The 18,800-nt window shown below is 46.6% G+C and overlaps 1 protein-coding gene across 1 annotated transcript in view; it reads right to left on the bottom strand.

Annotated features, from left to right (window-relative positions):
- RYBP (RING1 and YY1 binding protein) overlaps positions 1-16,044 on the bottom strand; it is a 42,707-nt gene extending 26,663 nt beyond the window's left edge. Inside the window, exons 1-2 of the mRNA XM_032120880.1 lie at positions 15,829-16,044; positions 14,886-15,011 (exon numbers count right to left, since the gene is read on the bottom strand). Of these exons, the coding sequence (XP_031976771.1) occupies positions 14,886-15,011; positions 15,829-15,860 (158 nt within the window). The 5' untranslated portion in view covers positions 15,861-16,044. The remainder of the gene's footprint in view (positions 1-14,885; positions 15,012-15,828) is intronic.
- Positions 16,045-18,800: the final 2,756 nt, after the last annotated feature.

Here is an 18,800-nt window from a genome sequence, read left to right as displayed (position 1 = left end):
GAAGCAATGTAGATAGAAAACAGGAGGGCAGGCAGCCTTACACTTGCTTAGCAGTAGTATCCCATTTTAAAATAAAGTAGCTCTTTTTAGAGATGAGAATTACTTTCTAATTAATCACCACCCAACCACATCACCAATCATATTTGACAAGGTACCTTATTAGAAACAGAAATACTAAGTTCTGTACCAGCAAAATTCTCCCTTTTTCGAAGAATCACATAGGTTGGAATAGTCCTTTAAGACAGAGTCCAACCCTGCACTGCCATGTCCGCCACTAAAGCATGTCTTCAAAGACCACACCTACACATCAACTAAGAGAAAAAAACATTTTTAGATGTTGGAGTGCAAAGGTTTAAGACAACTGAAGTGTCCAGCAGTCAGCTTAAGGAAGAAAATTACATTATTTTTTTATCAAACTCACCCAGAATTAGAGCAACACCTCAGAATTTTGATCACCATCTCTGTGTGCTTAAGATATTCACAGATGTTAATATAAAAACCTTGAAAGCACTGCACCTCCAATTCAATCCCTACAAGACAGGAGGTCTGAGGTGCACAGACTAACCTGCTGCCTTGCTGCAATACACAGCTTTGCCTGACAGGTTCGAGCTTGTCACAAAGCAGAAACTATTCTGGAAGGCTCAACAGCCATTTCAGCTCCCCTAAAAACACAAGTGGTTAAGGGCTGACAGGTACTGCATAGCAGAAAGGTATTGGGTAATTGCCCTGAAACGTCTGTTCAAGAACTCCACAACAGAAATGCGTATTATTCTCAGGAGCTGGAGAGTTATTTCATGTGGCATCCATAATTACATAGCAGCTGAAAATTTCTGCAAACACAGAAGCAAATAATAGCTCCAACAAGCCTAACATGAGCAGTGTTCTTGGTTTGACCACGGCCTGATGAGGACATCAGAGATAAAGAAAGGAAAGGGAAAGATGCAGAAAGGTGCCTCCATAAGTCTCGTGATGGAACTGACACATCAGGAACAAACCTGCCCTGACCACAACGGTCCTGGGACAAAGGACACCACCCTTTAAATGCACAGTGGTCCTCAGGCAATGCAGGGACTGCACGGGGCTTTATCTCTTTCCAAGTTACATCCTGGCTTCCTAAGCTTGTTGGGTACATTATATAACTATTAATTACACCGCTGTTCAGTGTGCTTTTAACTGCAATGATTCAAACTGCTTCCAGGAGCTCGCTAATCCAAAGTACAATCCTCTTGACAGCAACTGACAGATTCGGAATATTCGGTTCTAGCTGAAAGGAAGACAAATCAAACCCCTCATCTGTCTGCTGCAAAAAGAGCCAATATTCCTGCTGACCGGACCCACAGCTCCATCAGGGGCTGGAACACGCTGTCCACAGGACAGCTCTGGGAAGGAGCAGAAGCCAAGCTCTGCTAACACAGCAAAGGAAGACTTCTTCCCAAAGGCCACCTTCAAATTTAAAGGGAATATAGAAAATTGGGTCTGGTTTGCATTTCCTCACAGGCACTGAAAGGTTTCAGCCATCAGCTCCTGGACCCAGCAGACACCCTCCTCGGACATGTGCTCTGCCTGTGCCCTTCCCAGCCACTCTGCCAGCCGGAATCTTCCCTGCAAGCTCCAACACAATTCTACATGTATTATTTATCCCTCTCACTAAGTCATGCGGTGGGGTAATTACTTAACTATTGTAATGATATTTTGCAATGGCTGTACTCTGTTATACTGATTTTCATGAGCTTTCTTTTGCTGCGTGTATTGAGAAAAGAGCACATTTTCCTGAGGTATAAAAAAAGCCCAAGTTTGACATTTATTTCAAGCCTAAGAGCCGGATGTCAAAAGTGAATCTTCAGAATTAACAATGTATTCTTAATTAAAACAATGTTAATATATTATTGGATTTCTGCTGTATCTGCTAACAACCACAGATGACATATTTTTTCATTAATCTAATGAAATATAAAAATAGTTATTAACTTTTTGTACGTGTTAATGACAAAGTTTTTCCTTCCAATAGAATGTTGTTTTCCTTTTAAAACTCTTCGAGACCTCAGTTAGCATAATTACTAAACATTTGAAAGCTGAGACACTGGCAACATTTTTATTAACAAACTCAAGTCGAGACACACTGGCATGTCTTGCTTACCACCACATTAAACTTTACTAGGATAAATGCTCATCTCAGACTCAGAGAATTGGTACAGTAAAACACTGTTTAAAATCAGTCCCTTCTATATACTCAACATGATGTAAGCTACACAGCAGAGCAATTAAACAATTATTTATGTCTCCCTACCCCCAGGATGCTCTTCAGGCTATTCATGATTCAAGGTGTACTTGCAGCAGTTTTGTGGAGTGACGAACAGCATTTCAAAAAATGCAACAGTCCCGGTAGCTCAGAACTGGCTGGAAAACTTTTTCTGCCTGGAGCCAGCAATTCTTCCAGGAGGAACTTTACTTTAAAAGCTGTTAACGATAATACCCTGAACTGGCACAAGCAAAGAAAGCAACAAGCCACAGTAATCGACCTGTCTTACCTACTAATAATGTGCTGGCTATACAAGCAAAGACATGGATACAACTCCAGGGAGAAGGAATATAATCTTTTTGATACCAGTGAGCACGTATTTGAAAACTGTAGCTCTGCAAAATTTGGTAAATCTCTTGGGTTTTCCTGGGTATTTTGTTTCATTCTGCTTGAAAACAAGAAAATGTTTGGTCACCGAGATGCTCTCTTTTAAAAAAATTAACCCAAAAACAAACAGAAAAGAACCAGATCCAGAACTGTAGCAGTCTCAGGCTCTGTTCAAACTTTAGAGGCTCTAGGAAGACCAAGAGCTACGAGCAGTCTGAGGAGCCCTCTGCTTACATGGACACAGACCACGCTACTCCCTGAAGTCCTAACTCATTTCTCAAATCTTTATCTATTAAAAATATCTACCTGAACAAACAGTCTTGGAAGAAAGCAAGATCACAAAAGACAACCGTGTTAAGTTTTATGTTAACTTATTCCCTTGCTTCTCAACGCATCGATCCCGGAGGCCTGATCCAGCCCTTGCAGCTGACAGCAAAGTGCTGCACTGACTTCTGCAGCCGCCAGACATGACTCAAAAAATCAATTCAAGGGGCAAAGGGTCACATTCTCCCCAAGCATCAACTACCTGTTGAACCAAGACAGACTTGCAAATGCCAGCACACTCGGAAATAAAGCAACCAGCTGTTATTAAATTCATTTCTTAGCACAATGTCTGTATTTCCACACCCGTGACTAAGTAAACCTGCTCCTCACACTACACCTTTGTGGAAAAAAAAAAATAAATAAACCACTCATGCTTGTGACAGGCTTTTATAAACAAGTGAGTGTATTACACAGCTGTACAACTTCAGAGTTTTGAATTCAGAGTGCCAGTGGGAAAGTCAGTCTGGCTTAAAACTCAAAAAAAATGGCAAGAGGGGAAAAACGAGAGAGATGGAAATAAATCCAAACTACTGCTCAGTGCAGTCCTTCATTGTCCCTGCACACTAGGGAAGACCCTGAGAACTGTAACAGGTACATTATAATGGATCTTCTTCCATTACTTGCTTGGCATGCTGGGCCATTGGCAGTAGGAATGCCTCTTTCAGACACAAGAAGTGAGACTGTCCTCATGTTTTACATCTTTGTAAGTGCACAGGCTGAACGTGAAGGTGTGATCTCCCATGCATTCACAGGGCAGGTATGCAGCACATGGGCATGATATTCTACCTGTGTTCTGTTTGTCATCGATTTTTCTACCAATTTTTTAATTTGTGATTGGGAAAAGAAGTCATCCCCTTCATAGGGACAGGACAGCTTTTCCTTACCAGAAAGTTTCACTGTTGTTTCTCTGAATGCTGATTCAGCGTCTCTCAGGCCAGCAGTGTAAATTCCTGGCATGCACTTGTACATTCCCAGATGATGCAACCCAGGAGCCTCAAGGAACCCTTCACAGGTCTACAATTCTGAATGCAAATGTGTGGTCCCAGCTGGCAGAGGTGCTGCCAAACTGTCACTGTCAATAAGTCATCTAATGAAGCTCAAAATTTCACAGTTTGAGCTCTGCTATTCCAGCCCGTCCCTGTGGACGGCCCCACAGTCCCACAGACACTAACAAAGCATGTCTCGGATGCATCAGATCTTCTTGACCTCAGAAGTTAAGCAATTTACAACAAACTTGACTCACATCCGGCAATAAGTATGCTTAATTAATGACTCTTAATTGCTGCCAGAGCCCTATATTTCCACACCCTTGACAAAGCATGTTCCTTGATCTGCTAACTCCTATGTAAAATTGCACAACTCTGACAACCCCGTGCCTTTAGTACCACATTCCTTCCACACTTCAGGAGCGAAGACATCGCTGTACATGAGAGACATGAAGTGTACAAAAAGTACCCACTACACAATTCCAGCAGCCCAACATCACTTGCTTTCTGGCTGCCCTTGCTCTTTATTTTTTTAACCATTATCTATACAGTTCAGAGAAAGGAAGATAAACACAGTTTGTTAGGTTTGACTTCAAGAGCAGTTTTTGAGAAGACATTTCAGAACCTGAAGTGCTTCCTAAAAATGAACTTTACCTCCTACAAGCTGTATGTGGACTTCATAGTGCATTTACTTGACAGAGAGGTAAACCTGTGCAGGTGAGTTACCTAACTATCCAGATTCACAGCAAGTTAAAACTCTTTTCTTCCCCCACACAAGAAGCAGTGCCCGAGCTGCCAGCACCCTGCTCACAGCGCTGGAGGGTACAGGAACACCCACCAGCCACTCAGAATAACCCTTTCCTCCCAACATTTACAGCTTCCGTGTGTGCCCTGTTGGAACTGACCATCTCTGCACACAGATTCTGCTTACGCAAGGTTTGCAGCCCTGTATCCTGTAACAGGAGCACTCCTGCCCACCCCGAGCTCCTGATGGGATCACGGCTATGCCTCCCAAGAGCCCAGACAGGAGCAAAGCAGCCACGGAGGAACAGCAGTTTGCAGGTTAACTCACTCTCCCTGGGCAAAGCTGGATGAGGCCCAAAACACAAAGCTACCTTGAAGCCATCTCAGTGCTGCTGCCACGCACCAGCACAGCCCCAGCTGTCCTTTGGACAAGTCACTCGCCCTCTCTGCCTCATGCTTTGCCTTTTGCTCTGACAGAAATCCAGCACCATCACACACTGCTGCAGTAACTTCTGCAACCCACAGGCTTCCCTTTCAACACTTTTCCTCCAACTAAGACCCACCGTCCTTCCAATCAGGCAGCTGCCAGTCTTTTCTCCACAAGTCAAGCTACTTGTGTGTAAAACCACTAAGACACACACAACTCCCCCAGAATAATTCACCATTTTTATGGGCAGCATTTTCACGTGATGCAGGTTTACAAATTGCTAGTACTATGCTGAATCACAAACATTTCCTAAAGCTTATTAAGTATTTCTGTTAAATTGATCCACACCCATAGATAACAAATGAAAATGGTTTTATTTCTCCGCAAGGCACCTGTAATAACGGAGCAGTGGCAGCAAACAGGCACCAACCAGCTCCCTGGTCCTATTAGCATTACAGAGGAAAGCCTCCCCTTCTGCTGCTAATGATGTGCTCTACCCTGTATCCCCAGGAGACAAATGACTGCACTGGCTGATTGACTCCATCACAGGGCCATCATCCATCAATGTATTGCCTCTCTTATTGAAATCTCATCTCAGGAAGAGAAAGTGCTCAGTGCCACTTCCGAAAAAAACAGTGAGAGCACTTTCAGAATAAGAGCTCCAAGATATATAATGAGAGCCAAATATTTCAGCAGAGACACACATTTCCAGCAACCTGAACAGATCAGCATGCTTTGTCCACCCAGGACAAGTAAGATTTATGTCCTTCTGCTAAACTAGATCTTTTTTCTTTTTAATTAAACAAAGGAATGAAACACATACCATAGACATAAATTTCTCGATCAAATTATAACACAGACAGTGAATATAATCATACAGATTAAAAACGGCATCCCAAGGATATTTAGCTAGCTGACTTGCTAAAGGGTGAATTCCAGCATCTCTTACACCTAAATCCCATTAACATCATACAAGCCCCACTGTCATCTGCAAATAGAGGTGAAAGAAAATTTAAATCCTTCCATGTATTTATTTACTACATGGACAACAAAAAAAAAGGGAGCAATCCTATTCCATTAATAAATACCCCTATAATTTATAAAATTATTATAAAATGCTGCATATTTGGGACTGGGGTGCAGGGAATAACCAACACTCACCACTCATTGGGCAGTTTTCTGATCAACTTTACATCACTGAAGCCACCAAATCCCAGCAGTTCTGCATCCTCTCTCCCCCTCCCCAAATCGACCACGTGAATCTGCACATGAATTACCCAGACACAGCTCCATATGCACAAAAATAATTTAATTCAGATAAAATATTTTAGATTATGATCAGTCTCACTTCTGTCTACTCAAAAATATAAATCTGAAGAAGGCAGCTTTATCTCAGGCAAGATATTTTGTCTCACTTAGCACCTCTGCATGTTACAAACAATTCATTATAACTCTGAAATCCCTATGAACAATCTGCTCGAGAAAACATGTCCAAACATTTATTCCTTGTTTAGCCCTAAACAAAATCCAAAACTGACTTGTTTTGCTTCCATTTTATTTAAAGACAACCAATTTGGTAAGATCCTAAAACTAAAGTTTTTGGAACTTCTGACCAGAGAATCATAAAATTGCCTGGGTTGGAAGGGACTCTAAAGATCACCTTGTTCCAACCACTCTGCCATGGGCAGGGACACTTTCCACCATCACATGTTGCTCCAAGCCCCTTCCAACTTGGTCTGGAACAGTTCGAGGGATGAGGCAGCCACAGCTTCTCTGGGCAACCTGTGCCAGGACCTCACCACCCTCACTATGAGGAATTTCTTCCTAATACCTAATCTAACCCTGCCCTCTGCTCAGTTTGAAGCCATTCCCCTTGGCCTTCATGCCCTTGTAAAAAGTCCCTCTCCAAATTTTTAGTATGTTGATCCTTGTGGCATAAGGGTGTACTCCACAATCCCAGGCCAGTGTCTCAGGGAAGACCACATACAGTTCAAAATCAGGTCTCCTGGTTTCATGATCAATATTTTAGATCCCTGTGGGCCCTTTTCCTTGTGCACTTCCAGTATTACTTAACAGAAGATTGGCTGTGGGTGTACTTTGAACTGTCAGAAACACAGAGAGAACTTCAGGAATAAAATACTACCGAAGCAACACCCAGTTTTAACCAATTAGATTTGGGTTTTGTAGGGAATACTTGAGATTCACATTTGGAATGCACTGAGCTACTGAACAGTCAAACAAAACCCACTGGGCCAGCGAAGAGAAGGGATGCTTTTCCCTCTCACTTATATTTGAGCCAGTCAGAATTACTATCTTGCCCATGTTTAACAGGCAGTGATTTTGCTGATGTACCAATTAGCACTCTGCTACAAAGAACATGCTCCTAATTAATAGCTGGTTTATGGGAAGAGCAATGTTAAGGATTTGGTTGTACCTCCAGATGTACCAAAAAAGTACAAAAGGACCTCTGGTTGATGTAAAGGAAATCTGTCTGCACAAAGAGACAATCAATGTATTTAGCATATGTCAGCTGTAAAAAGAACTTACATAAACATAACGGAGGCATTTCCACACTATTTCTGTTGTATCCTGTAATCCTGGACATCTGCTTAGGGTAGCATGGATGGGCTACTCAGTGTTCCTGGTCTGCTTTTTTTGCTGTGCCCTTAACATGAAATGGCAATAAGGGTAATTTGCCCTTACCTGTCTGCAACATGCACACTTTAAATAAGTACTCAAACCCTCCTGGAAGACCCCTTCCCTCTGGAAATGCCCAAATTTCTCCTTTTACCTTGTGAAGAAAGAGCCCAGTGCAAAGATGCAAAGTACAGCTGCAAGACACAGCCACGGAGAGAGTTTGTATGAATCTTATTTCAGGTCAGAACTACGCGTTACAGAACTCCAGCGCACCTTGCGAGTGACCTACATTACAGGACTGGAACCCACTAACCTACAGAACCACCTGAAATCCCACAAAATAGGTCAGTGGGTTTCCTCCTAAGAAGAACTCCCCAGACAAGGAGAGATGCACGTGAAATAAAGGACAAGCAGAGCACATGCTTTGCCTGATGCAGGAGCCACGTGTTTCACCCTGCTGCCATATTCCTGCACACCAGCAGGACTCCCCAGAAGTGCCATGAACTTGTGTGCTCCTCACTGAGGGACCCTGGAAGGACCTGTCTGTTTGTTCAAGCCCAATGGAGCAGGAAGAAAAGGAGCAGTGCCACAGCAAGGAACAGTAAGCCTACCAATAATGCAAAGCAGCTAGAGTACAAGCAACACCTGATTCAAGATCAGCAGTGAACTTGCCTGGAGTTATGGCAGGGGTGTCCAAGTTACAGCACAAAAGCCAGGTGTAGCCAGCCAAAACAATCTGTCCAGCCCACAGCACACTTCTTGACTCCTTTCACCCCTCATGAGGGTCTTGGGTCTCATGCATTTTTTTCAGGGACCTAAAAATTCAGCCAAAACAGAGTCCCAGAGTGCTGCACACTGCTGCGAACACCAACACTGAGCACAGGACACACAGCCAGGATGCCACAGGAGCAGAGGGTGGCCACAGGGAAAACACTTTGTATCCACCACTTCCTCCCTCTCAACTATCACTACAGGCAACACTGCACACTGTCTTATTTCCAGTTCACCCAATTCCTCTTACCAGACAAACCCCACATCAGGGTGCAAACACACTCACCAGCCGTGCAAAGGCAGCAGCCCCTCCGCAGCAGCAGCTGATGGGAACATGAAACAATCAGGGCAATTAAGAAAGGCATGCAGAGAAAGTTGCTCCGCATTCCTCTGCCTACCAGCTCCCCACAAGGACCTGTTGGGAGCCAGGGGTCAGCATCCCAGTGGACGCAGTGTCTGCTCACAGCAATAAAAGAGAGTTGCATGCCCTCTCCTCCTACACGCACATACATACTTTGATTTAGATTCCCGTCTCCCAGAAAAGCAGCCTATGGAGGAAAGGAGAAATGAATAATATCCACGCTGCATATCATCAGTGATGTATTAACACGCTCAGTGTCGCAGTTTATCCATTAGATCTTTAGAGAGTCTTCAAGAGAAATCAGAGATTGACACTAAACCCTACCACCCACAATTACTTAACCCAAACGGGTAATCTACATAAATATTATCAACACCCCTTATCCACGCTGAAGATTTTACTATTTAACAAATAGATCTTTTTACCCTAATAAAAAAAGGAAAACAACAGATTTAGCTGTTATTCCTTAGTAAGACATTGAGAAAAAAACACAGTGGTGGAAGCAAAGTGAGTCATGGGAACCACCATACTCCCCACTGCATTTGCCACCCACAGCTTCTCAGGTACCCAAATTTGACAACCATAGCAAAGGGGTATTGCCTTGGTGCTGCACGTCAACACTGAGGATTCTCCCCGCTGAGAATTATTTCCCAGAGGTGCTGAGATCTAAGAGAAATCCTGGGGTGATGGTAATGAGATCATTAATGCCAGAGCCAAACACCACAAAGAGCAAATCAGGACACGACTCTCACTTCTTTCAAACAGCCAAAGTACAAGACAGATCTTATGCCAGGGTTATGCTTGCACCAGGCTGACAGATAATCTGAAGCTGAACAGTTTCATCTGCTCAGCTGAAGCCTCACAGACTAACTTCATGCTAGTTTAAAAAATAAGTGTAGCACGAATCTGTACCAGAAGTCAGTTTATAATGGATCAGTACTCCAAGCCATGTGGCCGAGACACATGTGGTCCTGCAATACAAGTCACAGATTCAAACTTGGTGTGTTGTCAAACCACAGCCCCAGAATCAAGGATTTGCTGTGAACCATCAGCATTGTCTGCTTGTGAGATGGTGTTTGCTCCTGCCCTTGGCTCCTCTGCCCTGGTGGGTTTGCCAGACCTACAGAAGTACTCCCCAAATCCACAAAGTAACAGCCACTTACTTTTAGGCAGTGCTGGCAAATAAGGTATGAGACAACAGAGATTTCAGCAACTCCTGGCACGTGGGCAAACATTTTGCAAATAGGTATTGTGCATTCCAGCACTCAGCAGTACCCAGGCAGAGTAACACTGCACCCCCATTACCAGAACAGCAGTCCCTGAGGGGACACATCCTCAGGATATGGATGGTCCAGTGGAACAATGGCACAACTCCAGGCTGATAGAGCCCATGCTTCACTCCTCCTAATCCAACAGCCATTTAAATTCAGCAATCAACAGGAAAAACAGGGATGATTTAACAATAGATTTAAACAGCCAAATAGTAAAACAAATATTCCAGAGTAAAAGCACCAACATCACTTCCACAACAGCTTTTTTCTAGACAAGTTCTGTATTCCACTTTTATGGAAATTAAGCCACTTAAAGGCCAGCTATGATGCTAAATAAACCCACCCTAATGCAGGTGAAAGCTAACTTGACAGAACCAAAGTAAACCACTTGGCTTCCAACCTACACCACAACCACACATCATGCAAGGGTTTTCAGAACAGTCCTGCAAACACATGGCAAATAAGCAGGGCACATATTAGTTGTATGAAGGTCAGGATCATAAGCCTGATTCCTCATTCCAGGAATAGCAGGACTATCTGGTGCCTATTCTGGTCAGCCCAGCTTGGATGCAGAAGAAAATACTTTTCCATAGTGACATGGACAGTAGTTTGCATCCTTCAAGGTGGTAGTTCAGATCTTGCAAACATGAGAATTTTCTACAGAACTAAAGAGAAACAAAGGCCAGTATCTGAGACATCTGTTCCATACAAGAGAATTCAGTTCATAAATATAAACAGTTTTAGCTCGGTCTCCCCTCAAAAATAAGGATGGCAAAAGGGTGAAGCACTACTGATATCACTCCTTGGGCTCTCCACAATGAAGTGTACATTCACATCATTTGATGCAAACTCCAACCCCTGCACTTCAGGCATACAGGTGTTAGCAACAAATAAAACAGAAATGCTTGTTCAATTTATACCTTGCAGAGGACACACACATTTCAACTCAAATTTGTACTAAAAGCTCCCATTGTTTTGTTAATTTGCATATCAGACATACAATTGTTGCTTTCACATTTTCCACTGACTTTAAGTGCATTTCTCTCTACTCAAGGCACATTCATGATAAGAGGATGTGGAGTGTGGAAAAGGAAAGTATTCATCCCAAATTTAGAGAAAAAAATAACATCAGAGAAGCTCCACCACATCACATCGCTTGCCTATTCATCCAAAAAGAAAGTTTCAAAAACCAGTTTCTCTGAAATCATAAGGAGGGGAGCAAATACTCTCCTTCACAATGAAGTCTGAAAACAATCCCAAGTAGAAAAACTTCACAGCCCTGCCTGGGAGGAGAGAGGAAGTTACAAGAGGTGTACGGGAACACAATATATGTAAACCATCAGAGAACCAAAGGAGAAGAGGAGCAAGAACGCTACTAAGAAAAACAAATAGAAACAGAGAGCCATCACCTACCCCCAAATAGGAACTCACAGGAAATACAAGGCCAAATCCTGCCCTCGCATTCTTAGGAAATCCAAAGCAAACTTTCCTTCCGTGTTTGAAGAAGTAATGGATATTGGAAAGGAACATGCGTCTCTGGAGCAAACTTCCCAGCAGAAGCTTCAATTCCAGTCTTCTCCTGAGTGCAGGAGCTGGTGTTGCTACACCAGAGCAAACCACCAGAAGAGCCACAGGACACCAGTGAAAGTGGTGACCAGCACCAGTTCCCTGTGCTGTGACACCAATAACAACCTCCAGGAAAGGAATAAGGCACTATAAACCCCAGCTAACAGCTGCCCACTGCTCACTCCCCAGCCAGCTAAATCATCATCTCACCCAGCTGAGCACTGTGTTGAACAGAGCTGGTGTCTTTGCCATCATCCTCACAGAAGTAAAAAAAACTCAACATACTTGCCTAAATAGAAAGTGATAAAAGTTTAACCATAAAATAGCAAGAATCCAGGTGAGGAAAGGAAGCTAGTGACATACTGTAACAAATCCAGTACTCAAGTGCTACAGGTTTAATGTAATCTTTGCAAAACAATTCTTCAGAGATGGATTTGACCTAATTTTTATTTAAAAGTGCACCTGAAATATTTATAAACAGCTCCTTGAAAAAACAGTTGAGTGCAATTTAACTGTTTAGCCTCTACAATGATTTTGACTTGGCAGGTCAACTCTAAAACTCACTGCTGTTTGAAGCTCCGTTTACGAGATCCTAGGGAAAGGGGATAGTTGGATCTGAGAAGATAAAACTTCTAACTGCTGCCAGCCACCCCTCCCACATGCCAACAGATTATATTGAGTCTGAAGAAATATACACACGGTGAGAATTAGCTAAGGGCCTCACCAGTTCTTAAATCAGAGAATATTTATCAGCCAAAGTAAATTCCACAACAAATAACTGGTTTCACAGTGGAGGGAGGGGGGAAGTAGGTCATACCAGATCTTAAAAAAAAAAACCCTGGGCATGCTGTGATTGAACACAATAATTTGATGAAAAACAGTTGCCTCACCATGTCTTTCACTACTTGGTTGAGTTTTTTTTTAAAGTGAGTTTGATAAATTTCCTGTAAGTGTTATTGAAGTAAGTCACAATGAAGCAAGGCAGTTTTAACTGTGGAAAAGTGTCATCAACTTGTCAAATTGCAACTTAAAAGTCAAGCTCATCAGACACCTTATATTTCAAGTAATAAATTATCAATCATAACTCATCTTTACATCAGTCATTTATTTAAAAAATTCTGAATAATTTCCTGGCATTGACTCGTACATCACATACTATAACATTCAAAGTAACATCACAAATAGCTCTGACCTCCCAGAACTTCCCAACACACAATGCTCTCTCACAACACTCAATCACTCCTGCTTTCTGTTATATTTATTCATAAATTATATAAATATGCAAGAAGACATGATGGGCCATTGAATATTTTAAATACTTTCTCAAATTCTACAAACAAAAGCAATTTTAAAAGCAGCAAAAATGAATAGAAAGCTGATGAATTAAATGAATTAAAATTAGAAGCCATTCATAAGGGTCCATTAAAAGCTAAACAGAATTACAATGTTCTAGACCCGAGGATCACATCTGCAAGTAAGGCTACAGCTCTTAACCTGAAATCATCGACTGCTATCGCTCTTAATGGCCCTTTAAAAGACAAACCATCCTACTACTGCAACAAACAGTTTGAAAATTATCTTCAAAAAAAATAAAAACGTAAGGGCATGTGAAAGCAGGCTGATGCTCTCCAAATGAACAGCAGCATGGTGGCCAATGAAAATAACAGTGTCTGATACAGGATACATCCCATCTGGGCTCTATATCTGATTAGGGCTCTCCTCCCACCGACACCCAGGCAGTGGTGTGACACTGCGGGAACGTGTGGGGACTGCACAGCCGTGCTCCGGAGGAGCGGCTCGGGACCAGGCGACTGCAGGAGCAACACATTCCACCTGAGCCAACGGGGAAGCCAAGGAAACAGAAACACACACCAATCAAACGTGCTGGGAAGGTTCAGCTGCACGACAAAATGAGACTGAACAAGTCAAGAATCAGCTCCAGGTACACACAGAACACCGCTGTCCCAAAGCTGGACCTTACTCAATGCTCTAACCACGCTATTTACAACCGGATTGAGTTCAACACCTCTGTACATTTTGTAATAAGAACAGATACTTGTAGCTGATGTGCATCACAAAACACACAGTGAAGCACTACAGCGCTCTGTTACTGTAACTCAGAGAGTTTCAATGGCCCGAAAACATGCTCCCCATTAAAAATGTAGGCACTTCACATTGTCTAAAGCACAGTGCGAACAATAACAACCCAACACGCTTTCACCTCCTTTGTCAATCAAGCCAAGACAGCCAAGTCATGCAAACAGCCTGCTGATGAGAGCACCTCAATACACAGCTGCACTCAAGGAAAACGACGCCTTTCACAATGGAAACCTCACAGACTATTTCTTTGGCAGAGCACCGCAATGGGAACTCAAATTTGGAAGGTACAATATTAACAAAAATCAGAAATCAACATGGTAGAACAAATCACAAGAAGAAAGAAAGCAGAGCACCACATGCCTGCTTTAGCGTCAACTGATACATCCAGGACAAACTTTCTGAACCCTCTAACTGAGAACTGGCAAGTTTGGGAGCTTTTTTTTTGAGATTAAATTAACTATTCCATGTCAGATTCACCGCCTCATAAAGACCTTCACAGTTTCTCGGAACAAGGCAATCAGAGAGACCTGACAGCTAAAGCTTTCAGAAACCCGCACCATTCCCACACTGAGCACAAAGCCGATTCCTTTCTGATGACAACAGTCACCGAGAGATCAACATCTCAGGGAGAGAGTTATTCTCACGGCGTCTTTAGTTTCAGCCGTTTCCTTTCTCACTCCCTAATCCTCAGTCATTTCTACTCCTGTAGAAAACACAGGTAAACCTCCACCCAAACCACAGAAAACCACCTGCCCCAAACCACAGTCAGAGCGTTTCTGGCTGGCTGTGCATCTCCAAAAGGTTCTCTGTACACCAGCAACAACAACAAAAAAGCGCAGAACAACAAAAATATTCAGGTTGCTGCCACATCCACGAAACACATCTTCCAGCTCCAATTAAACGCTTGAAAGAGAATTTTTAAAATCCACAAGCTTTTGAACGGGGACAGAAGGGACTGCATCGGGGGAGAGAGGGGATGAAACCAGCCGATATCCAGGCAACAGCGAAAAAAATCAACAAGTCGGCGCAGCCCAGCGCGGAGCACAAGCCGCGTTGAAAGGTGCGGACGTACCTTGTGGAGGTGCCTTTCCTGACATCGCAGATGCTGCATTTGAAGGCTTCGGCGCTGTTCCTGAAGGTGCACACGCTACAATCCCAAAAGCCTTCGTCGGCTGCAGGTTTAGCTTGCCTTTTCGGCCTTGAGGAGGGGGAGGGAGAGGGGAAGCGTGTGTGTGTACGTGTGTGTTTGGGGAGGAGGAGAGAGGCGGCGGGAGGAGGAGGGAGAGGAGGAGGAGGAGGAGGAGAGAAAGAAAACACACACATGAGAAACCATGTTACAGAGCCCCGAAACCCAGCGCCTGCTCGCACCGCCGCTCTCCCGCGGGGCCGGGAGCAGCCGACAAACCCTGACCGGGGCCGGGCCCGGAGAGGTGCGGGGGGCGCCGCGCTCCGCCCCGGCCCCGCCGGGCCGGGCCGCCCGCGTCCCCCCGCCCGCGGCGGGAGGGTGGGAGGGTGGGTGGGCGAGTTTGCGGGCTGGGAGGCGCGTTCCCTCCTCCACCTTGTTAAACCTCCCTTTGTCTGGGAGCGGCGAGTGCGCGGAGCGGGGAGTGCGAGCGAGCGGAGCCGCCATGGCTGCGCTCGCACCGCACCAGCCCTGGCACCGGCGGCAGGCTGGGAGACACCGGCACTCCTCCTCCTCCTCCTCCCGCTGCCCTTCCACGCTCCCTCCATCTTAGGAGCCTCCCTCGCTCCCTCCCCGCCCGCGGCCCCCCCCCCCGCCCCGGCCCCCCGCGTACCTGGCGGGGCGGCGCGGGCTCGCCGCCCCCTCCCTGTTCGCTCCCTCCATCTTAGGCGCCCCTCGCCGCCTCCCCCCGCCGCGGCCGAGCACACGCCGGCGGCTGCCAGCCGGGGCCTACCCGCCGCCATCCCCTCGGCCGGGGCCGGGGCAGAGGCGGCCGCGCCGCGCTCCCTCCATCTTACCGCCTCTCCCCGCCCGCCCCCGCGCCCCCGCTCACCTGGTCGGGCTCTTCTTGTCGCCCATGACCATGGATCGGGGCCGCCCCTGCCCTGCGCACAAAGAAAGAGGCGAGGGGAGGGAGGGCGGGGGGACGGGGCTGCCTCCGTCCAGCAGGCTCCGGCTGCTGCGCACCCCGCGCCGCCGCTCCTGCCGCTGCCAGGCTCCGCTCCGGACTAGCAGCGCAGCGCAGCCCGGCGCCCTCCCTCCTCCTCCTCCTCCTCCCTCTCTCCCTCCCCGCGCCGCGCCGCTCCGGCGGGCGGAGCTGCTGCCGCGCCGCGGCCAATGGGGGCGGCCCCGCCGCCGGCCCTGCCGGGGAGGGAGCGGGGGGGAGCCGGGAGCGCCCCCTGCGCCGCCCCGCCGGGTCCCACCCCCGGCCGCACGGAGCCCCGCGGGCCGCCCCCCTTGCGCCGCGGCACCTCCGCGCCGGGAGGGCTCGGGCTCCGCGCAGCCCGCGGGCGGCCCCTTCCCTTCCCGTCCCTGCCCCCTCGGAGTGTTCGTCGCCCGCCTGCCCCCGGGGGAGCGGGGCTGCCGCGGGCGGGACGGCGGCGCGCGGGGGACGGCAGGCCCGCTCCGTGAGGGGAAGGGCGGCCAGAGCCGGCTCGTCCGGCCGGTGGCTGCGCTGGGAGCACCGGAGGGGCTGGGCAGCGCGAGGCAACTCCTGCTCCGTGCCCTGACCTCGGGGACGGGCTCTGGGTGCCCTCACGGATGCCTCGGCTGCCACCTCTCTGAGCTGGCTTCAGGCTCGGGGTCAGGGCAGTGGCCCGCCCAGAGGCGAAGGTGTTTCGACAGCGCTGCTGTAGTGCTGCTTCCAGAAATGTTCCCATCAATCCCGCAGTGATCTATCGACTCCACCAAGCATGAGCTGTGGTTCTGCAAAACTCCTGAGGTGACAAAACGTGGCGTTCCCAAAAAGTGGCATTCTCAAAAAGCGGCATTTTGCAAAAAGCAGCAGTCCTGCCCTGAGATCCCCCACAGCCCCTTGGGGCCTGTGGAAGCGCTAGCATGACAGGCTGGGATGGTGACATGCCCCAGCATGAGCTGTCACTCTCTTTGTTGAGCCCCTTTCACACGGGGCTGTTTCCTCTGCAGCAGCAGCAGCCAGAGGAGATGGGGGCCGTGAGCAGCTGAGGAAGGATGGCGAAAGGGGCGATGAGTGAAGGCAAAAAAGTTGGTACAGCCACATGTCTTGCAGTGCAGACGTTCTTTCACTGTGCTTTTCCACTGTGCTTTCCCACTTTCTCAGTGGTGACTAAGCCAAGCAAACATCTCCCATGAGTGAACAGCAAACTTCATCCCCAAGCACGGCGCAGGGCAGACAGGAGGGATGTAGGCTGAACAGGGCTGTACCTGAGAGAGCGGTTAGCGGGGCTGCAGGGAGAGCGTGGAGACAGTCTGAGCAAAGTTAATCTGTGGCTGAATACAAGGGGGAAAATAAGAAAATTGTTACTTGAAAGCAAACCAATGTAAGTGGCTTGAAGCAGGATAGGCACCTACATGGCAGGAGGCAACATAACCATGTTCTGCCTGTTAAAGTTTTAGGAATCTGGACTCACAAGCCACAGAGGGTTTTTCCTTCTGCCGATGCCCGTTTTAAGTCAAATCATGCTGACAGAATCACCTCCTGTACTTAAAAGCTGCATGTAATCCACTTACCCTACCGATCCCCCCCTTCCCTGCCCAGGTAATTTAACCCTTGCTGGCACCTCCACCAACCACTTAAATTTCCAGACAGACTTCCAATGACTTTTTTCTTCACCACACAAGTTCCTGAACAATACAGCAAGAGGCAGCCATACTCCAAGGGCAGAGTTAAGGTTGCACAATTATCACATGTAGGAAGTGTCATTTTCCCATTGCATCTGCTGTTTTCCAAACATTTTTGCTCTTTTAGATTATAGCAGTAACGTTTGCTTTGGGAATCTGTGTGGGAACAGGAACTCAGCAGTGCTTGTGGGGTCTGGTAAGCAGAGACCTGGTGTGCAATCACTACCAGATCTTCATGACAATGGAGGGTGTGGGGACAAGGTCAGTGGAGAACCTGAGAAGCACAGAAAGGCAGAAAGCACTGAAATTTTGACTCAGCAGGAGACTTAGGCATGGTCCAACTCCCATTTTCTGCCACAGGTGTTTCCCTTAGCTCCCTGTTTCTGTGCTAAGTAGCGTGGCAGCCACCACGGGCACACAGTAAGTTTTTGTGGAAACAGCAGGGACCTGTGGCCCATTTTTTGAAAGCAATTTATCTCCTCAAAAAGTTTCAGGGTTGCTGTTTTCATAGCAAAAGTTGTTCTCTTTCCAAAAACCTACTACATCCTTCGTTATCAATTCCCCTGGAAACCTTCCTTCCTCGACAAATAATGCTTTCAACGTCACGTGTTAAAAACTTGGCAAGTCAAGCACAGCATGACTTCATTCAATCCCGTACATCCATCAGGAGGTGATCATTCCAGTTTGCCAAACAGCCTTTGAGACACAGTTTGGGATATCTTCCTTCATGGAGGGTTCCAGAGAAGTGCTGTGGCCACTGGTGGGCTGGTCCAGCCAGAGCTTTTGGGATGCTGTGTCCTGCAGGCAGCACTTCCCTTTGACTTCTCCAGACACCAATACGCCAAGACAGGAACCACTGGCAGAAGTCAGGTCTGAAAATACAGTCCAACTAAAGGACAAGTGCCTTGGTGGGGATATTTTTTTTTAAACTCTGATATTAGTGAGTTATCCTGCCGACTTCAAAATTCACTGAGGTGGCACAGGCAGTACCCCTCTGAGCATTTGAGGATTTTTAATGGAGTTTGGGCTCTCGTGTCCTCACCAGGCAGCCCTGGGCAAGCTATTTAACACTTCTGCTTAACTCCAGCAGTCTGGATTTCAAAACTAAGGAGTGTATTTCTAGGCTCCCACATGGCACAAGTTTTCAATTCCAGCTAAATGGTTTGAACTTCACAGTGATGTTCAGCAGGTGCTAAATCCACCTGA

Source organism: Corvus moneduloides, chromosome 11 (genome assembly GCF_009650955.1).
Source record: "Corvus moneduloides isolate bCorMon1 chromosome 11, bCorMon1.pri, whole genome shotgun sequence".
NCBI classification, from domain to species: Eukaryota; Metazoa; Chordata; class Aves; order Passeriformes; family Corvidae; genus Corvus; species Corvus moneduloides.
This window is presented reverse-complemented; position numbering and strand designations above follow the sequence as displayed.